This window comes from Hylobates moloch, unplaced genomic scaffold, assembly GCF_009828535.3.
Source record: "Hylobates moloch isolate HMO894 unplaced genomic scaffold, HMol_V3 SCAFFOLD_6, whole genome shotgun sequence".
NCBI lineage: Eukaryota > Metazoa > Chordata > Mammalia > Primates > Hylobatidae > Hylobates > Hylobates moloch.
In genome coordinates, this window is record NW_026652281.1 from 70,609,912 (window position 1) to 70,617,205 (window position 7,294).

At 34.2% G+C, this 7,294-nt stretch overlaps 1 protein-coding gene across 7 annotated transcripts in view; it reads left to right on the plus strand.

Moving 5' to 3' along the window:
- The window catches only part of WDR41 (WD repeat domain 41), a 185,396-nt gene that overhangs the window by 154,412 nt on the left and 23,690 nt on the right, over positions 1 to 7,294 (plus strand). For all 7 annotated transcript variants that reach the window (XR_009214138.1, XR_009214139.1, XM_058440779.1 and 4 more), the window contains exon 5: positions 2,392 to 2,454. Coding sequence is in view for 5 of the 7 variants with exons in the window: in XM_058440779.1 (XP_058296762.1) it covers positions 2,392 to 2,454 (63 nt within the window). In the remaining 2 variants the exon portion in view is untranslated. The remainder of the gene's footprint in view (positions 1 to 2,391; positions 2,455 to 7,294) is intronic.

Genomic DNA, 7,294 nt, shown 5'->3' on the forward strand with positions numbered 1-7,294 from the left:
TGTTTAAACAGTTTCAAGCATTGGTGAAGTTTTGGAGTAAGCCTAAACGTATAGGTGTTTCTTAGGCTCTTTTAGAACCAAGATATAGACTTTAACATGCTTTAAGTGGGTTCATCAGCTGAAGTGCTTTCTAGACAGATTGTTTATAGCTGAAAAAATGTCAAAGAAGGTTTAAATGGGGATAAACTCTATATACATACATACATATATACACACACACATATTATGTGTATGTTTGTGTGTGATTACAATACAACATAAACAAAGGCATAAAATTCACTCAGATGGTTAGGTCAGAGCTGCTTTATTACTACTCTGTAGAGGCAAATATGGAATAAAGCTCTCTTTTTCAGTATCAGTGTAATCTTTGCAAAAGTAGAATTTAAAATACGATATTAGATCACTCCTAAGACACTATAACAGTATTTTGAGGCAGTGATTAAAATTATATACAGAAGTTAGTAGCTGGTACAGTGTCACTATGAATTTTACCTGTAAATGATAGTATGGACTCATTTCCTTTGCTAAATGATTTTTGTTGTTAGAAAAAAATTCTAGGCTGCTTATTTGGCAGTCTCTCTTACCCAGATGAATTCTAAATTTACTCTGCTTGGGTTTTCACTACAGTTTGAGCATCCCTAATCTGAAAATCCAAAATCTGAAATGCTCCAAAATCCAAGACCTTTTAAGCACTGATGTGATGCCACAAGTGGAAAATTTTATACCTGACATCATGTGATAGGTTACAGTCAAAATTTTGTTTAATGCACAAAATTACCAAAAATATTGTATAAAACTACCTTCAGGCTATATGTATAAGGTGTATATGAAAAATAAATGAATTTTGTGTTTAGACTTGGGTTCTGTCCCCAAGATAGCTCATTAGGTATATGCACATATTCCAAAATCCAAAACAAATCAGAAACACTTCTGGTGTTAAGCATTTTGGATAAGGGATACCCAACCTGTAAAAACTAACTTCCTTAATTAAATACTGAAGGTAGATAATTTTTTAAAGCGATAGCCTTAAGAGCTCAAGTTACTGAATATTAAATGTTCTACTTGCGAATAGTGAAATAAGTGAAAAGGCTGTGAGATACTACTAGAATTCTGGTAAATATAAGGCCAGAAAACATTTCCTAATTACTGGGAGCATTTTTTATATGCTAGCAGTTTGTTTAGTGTGTTATGTACATAAAATGTAATTCTCATGATAATCTAGCTCCATCTAAAGCATGACATAGAATATAGATGGTCCCCGACCTAGGGTGGTTTGACTTACAGTTTTTCAATTTTATGATGGTGTGAAAGGGAGGTGCATTAAGTAGAAACTGTACTTTGAATTCTGAAGTCTGATATTTTCTCACACTAGTGATACATGGGACAATAGTCTTTCCTAGTGCTGGGCAGCAGCAGCCTGGAGCTGCAGCTCCTGGTCAGCTATGAGATCACAAGGGTAAACAGCCTTACTCTACAGTGTACTTTGTTGCCAGATACTTTTTTTTTGCTGAACTATAGGCTTATGTAAGTGTTCTAAGCACATATAAGTTAGGCCAGGCTAAGCTATGATGTTCGATAGATGTGTTAAATGCATTTTGACTTAGGATATTTTCCACTTAGAATGGGTTTATTATGGGACATAACTGTACTTTAAATCAAGGCACATCTGTATAATAAAAATATAACAAAAGGCATTGGCCATGATAAGGTTAACTAGTTTGAAATTGGTTTCAATTTTTAATACATGCATATACATTTGTATACATAGTACATGTATGTAAATGTGTTTTCAGACATGGTGTAAAATGTATTTCTTACTATAGGAAATGGTGTAAAAGTTTGAAAATCACTGTGCTTCTTAAGTCAAACTGAACTTGGATGTTTTATGAGAGGCCCTCTGATTATATTAAATACATATACAGGTAACAGTAATACACTGTTAGTGTCTTCTCGAATCAAGATAACAGTAGTAAATCATGCTATCCACATTATAGGGAGCTTTCAGTAAATATTAATGGACATGATAGTTTTTGGTATAAGTACTTTATGCTTATTAGATTACGGTAGGCTATTCTGGAGAATAAACTTTAAACAGTTGGAATATTTAGTGCTTGTAAAGATTCAGTACTTCAGACCATTCATTATGTTGTCATTTTCAAATAATTTGATAGTAAAATTTACCTCAAACTTATTTTAGATCATAAGCCTGCTTTGCTAAGTTGATAACTCACTATATGAATTCATTTTTGTGGTGGTGTAAACGCTAAGTATTTTATGTTTGATTTAAAGATTTTCTAACTGCTTAACATTTGTGGCTTAATTGTTAATTAGAAAAGTTATAATTAAGATTTTAAAATTCTGTTTAGAAATTATTTCTTAACATAAATTTAGGTGTGGGATGGTGATACTGCCAGACAAGTTCAGAGAATATCATGCTTCCAGTCTACTGTAAAGGTAAAATCTTAAGTAAATATGAGTTTTTATGGCAATCTATTTTTGTCTCAGAAGACATGGTTTAAAAAGTTAGACGAAATTACTTTTGTGGGTCTTAATGAATTATTTCTTCCCACACACTTGTAGTCATTTGCTTCGTGTAAGATCAGATTTTTGAGAGCACATGTATTAAGTGTTAGAATGTTTCAATTTGAAATTAGAGCAAGGGATAATCCCAATAGCAAGATAAGGAAAAAAGGTAGTACCCGGTATGTTTTTTGTAGGTAATTCGAGGAAGAGATATTACTTGCAGAATGACCATAATAGTAGCTGGTCTGTTTTCTTTATACTTTGAATTTAAAATATAGAGTTATTTGTCCCGTGACCTCTGCCTTCTCTAAGGTCACAAAAGCAAGACATGTCAGTTACTTAGTTTCAAAACTAAAAATCTTACATAGCTAATTTGCTGCTACTGTTAGGTTTATTCCTTTTACAAATAATTATTTATTGGGGCTTATGATATGACAGAAGCTCTGCTACATTTTAAAGAAACAAACATAGATAAGACTTGGTTGCTTGTGATTCCTACAGAAATAAGTGTTCAGAGAAAGTGCCACTGTTTTTTAGTAATGTAAGCAAGTTTTGGAAAAGATAGTAGTAGTAGTAGATGTTCCCTCATTTACTTTAAGGATAACTGATCTCCATATTGGAGCTCTTTTGTTTCTTTTTTTTCTTAATGTAAAAAGAATTGCTGTGTGCCAATAGTTAGAATAGTTCATTTTTTCCCAAAAAGGCAGAATCTCTGGTAGCCATCTCATAGCACTGTGCTGTTCAAAATATCAACTTAGTCAAGTTTCAGGGGAAGAAAATGCCATGTACTATATATACTTTTATCTAACTTAGCAGTGGATTTTTAAAGAAGTCATTAAAGTATTGATTTGATTAAAATATCTATATGTGACCTGAAATGATGCGCCTTTTACATTCCTTTAAAAATATTCTTGCTCTCTGAAAAACTAAGGTCATTAAGAAGGAACAAAGAAAGAGAAAAAAATTTAATGCATTTGGGGGAAATTCCGTTTGGTAAACTGTGTTATGAACTGGTTATAGGAACTGGTCACTAAAAAAGTATCTTATTCCAATATAGTGAAAGTAGTTTTAAAAGGGGTTTTACTGTAATGTGAGTCAGCTAGATATTTGTGTTTTTCTCCCGCTGTGATCCTGTTTCACATAAAAATTGTTAAAAAATAGCATTGCACTCATTTAGTTTAGTGGTTCAGTTGTTCTTGAATAGATGGTTTATCCAAGAAATTTATATCCCTAATATGAGAAATACTATCATTTATTTTTTGAACTAGCAAAATTTTTTATAAGGGTTGATGTTAGCAAGGAGATAGTGAAATTGGCATTTTATTGCATATTGAGACTATAAATTGATATGATCTTCCCGGAAGGTAGTTTGGCATTATGAATGAATCTAAATAAATTATTATAGGCATTAATCCAGTGATCATTCTAGAAAACTCTTTAAAGGAAATAATCAGAAAATAGGGCAGAAATTTATGAACAGAAATGTGTACTACAAATACATTTTTATAAATGGATGATTGGAAGTGCCCTAAATGTCTTATAAGAAAATACATTATGGTAGATATATATACTAAAATTTATATTTCAGAAGAATATTAAAAGAGGAAAATGCTAGTGGTAAAATGTTAAGTAACAAAAACATATATTATCCTCAACAAAATATTATCAAACCAAATTCAGCAACATCTAAAAAGAATTATACGCCATGACCAAGCAAGATTTATCCCTGGAATATGAGCTTAGTTTAACATCTGAAAATTCATCAATGAAATGCACCATAGTAAGAATAAAGGACAAAAACCACAGGATCATCTCAATAGAAACAGCGAAAGCATTTGACAAACTCCAGCACCCTTTCATGATAAAAATACTCAGCAAACTAGGAATAGATGAGAACTTCCTCAACCTAATAAAGGGCTTCTGTGAAAATCTCAAGGCTAATTTCGTATTAATGGTGAAAGGCTAGGCTGGGTGTGGTGGTTCATGCCTGCAATCCCAGCACTTTGGGAGACCAAGGTGGGTGGATTGCTTGAGCTCAGGAGTTCAAGACCAGCCTGAGCAACATGGTGAAACTTCTTCTCTACAAAAAAAAAAAAGGAAGAAAAATTAGCCAGGCCTGGTGGCACATGTCTGTAATCCCAGTTATTTGGGAGGCTGAGGTAGAAGGATTGCTTGAGTCCAGGAGATCGAGGCTGCAGTGAGTTGTACTTGTGCCACTGCACTCTAGCCTGGGCGATAGAGCAAGACCCTGTCTCAAAAAAACTAATAAAATAAAAATTTTAAAAAATGGTGAAAGACAAATAATTTCCCCCAAAGATCAGGCACAAGATAAGGATGTCTGCTCTCAGCACATCTGTTTAACATTGTACTGGAGGTTCTAGCCAGGGCAGTTGGACAATAAAAAAGATAAATGACATCCATATTGGAAAGGAAGAAATAAAACTATCTCTGTTCCCAAATGACATAATCTTGTGTATATAGAAAATCCTAAGTCCACAACCAAACTATTGAGGCTAGTAAATGGATTTAGCAAGGTTTCAGGATATAATATCAACACACAAAAATCAATTGTATTTCTATTCACTAGCAATGAACATTCCAAAAATTAAGAAACAATTCCATTTACAGCAGCATCCAAAAGAATAAAATACTCAGAAATAGATTTAGTCTGGGTGGGGTGGCTTATGCCTATAATCCTAGCACTTTGGAAGGCCAAGGTGGGAGGATTGCTTGAGGTCAGGAGTTCACGACTAACCTGGCCAACATAGCAATACCCCATCACTATTAAAAGAAATTTGAAGTAGTATGAGACTTATATACCAAAAACTACAAAACATTGTTGAAAATTATTAAAGATCTAAATAAATGGAAAGACATCCTGAGTGCATGGATCAGATTTACTATTGTTATGATTCCACCACTACCCACATTGATCTACAGGTTGAAGCCAATCTTTATCAAAATTGTAGCTGGCTTGTTTTTTTTTGTTTTGTTTTGAGAAATTTACAAGCTGATCCTAAAATTCATATGGGAGTGCAAGGGACCCAGAATAGCCGAAACAATCTTAAAATGGAAAAACAAAGTTCCAAGACACACTTCCCAATTTCAAAACTTAATATGAAGCTACAGTAGTCAAGACAGTGTGGTATTGGCATAATGATAGACATGCAGATCAATGGAACAGAATTAAAGGCCTAGAAGTAAAGTCTCACATAGCCAATTGATTTTTTGACAAGAACGCCAAGAACCTTTAATGGGAGAAAGAATAGTCTCTTCAAAAAATGATGCTGTGTCAATTGGACATCCACATACAAAATAATGAAATTTTATCCCTACCGCATGTCATATCCAAAAGTCAACTCAAAATGGGTCAAAGACCCAAATGTAAGAGCTGAAACTACAAAAATCTTGGAAGAAATATGGGAGTACATCTTTGTGACCTTGGGCTAGGTATCTTAAATATGGTATCAGAAGCATATCAACAACAACAAAAAAAGATAAATTGGACCTCATCAGAATGAAAAGTTTTTGTGCTTCAAAGTGAAAAGACAACATACAGAATTGGAGAAAATATTTTCAAATTGTGTATCTGATAAGGGACTTGTGTCTACAATATATGAAGAAGTCAATAAAAAAGCAAATACTCCAATTAAAAATAGACAAGATTTGAAAGAAAGAAGTTTCTCCAAAGAAGATAAACAAATGGCAGATAAGCACATGAAAAAGAGGTTCAACATCATTAGTCATTAGAGAAATGCAAGTCAAAACCACAGTGAAATACTATTTCCTACATACTAGAGTGGCTAATATCTAAAAGACAAGTGTTGGCAAGAATGTGGAGCAATTGTAACCTTCATACATTGCTGGTGGGATCTAGAATGATACAATACCTTGGAAAACAGTTTAAACAGAATTACCATTTGACCCAGCAGTCTTACTCCTTGGTATATCCCCAAGAGATATGAAAATGTAAGTTCATATAAAAATGTGTACATGATTGTTCATAGCAACATTATTCATAATAGTCAAAAATGGAAACCTATATGTCCATCAGCTGATGAATAAACACAATGTATATCCACACAGTGGAATACTATTTGGCAATAAAAAATGAAACACTGGCATTAAAAATTCAGAGATTAGACAGGGTAGGACCACTAGAAATATAAACTGCATTGGTTATTTTCAACTCTTTTTTAATCCAACAGTTTTAAAAGCAGCCTAGGCAAGATTACCAGAAGCTCTGCCTTTTATTTTCTGTTCTTCTCTCTCGCTCTTGCCCTTGTCTGACTCAGAGTCAGTGGGCGAGGAGAGTACTATTAAAGGTAAAGGGCTTATATGGTACTTCAAACACTCACTTTCCTGAGTCTACCAAATGTATAGAATTGAGAAGACTTGGGCGTTATTTATTCTAAAGATACAGGGAAACTAAGGTCATAGTTTCAGTTTGATTTAAAACGGAGTTTAAGCAATTGTGTATTAGTAATTTATTACTCAGTAACAAATTACCTCAAAACTTAGTGGCTTAAAACAATAAACATTTGTGGCCAGGCGCGGTGGCTCACGCTTGTAATCCCAGCACTTTGGGAGGCCAAGGCGGGCGGATCACGAGGTCAGGAGATCGAGACCACGGTGAAACCCCGTCTCTACTAAAAATACAAAAAATTAGCCGGGCGTGGTGGCGGGCGCCTGTAGTCCCAGCTACTCGGAGAGGCTGAGGCAGGAGAATGGCGTGAACCCGGGAGGCGGAGCTTGCAGTGAGCCGAGATTG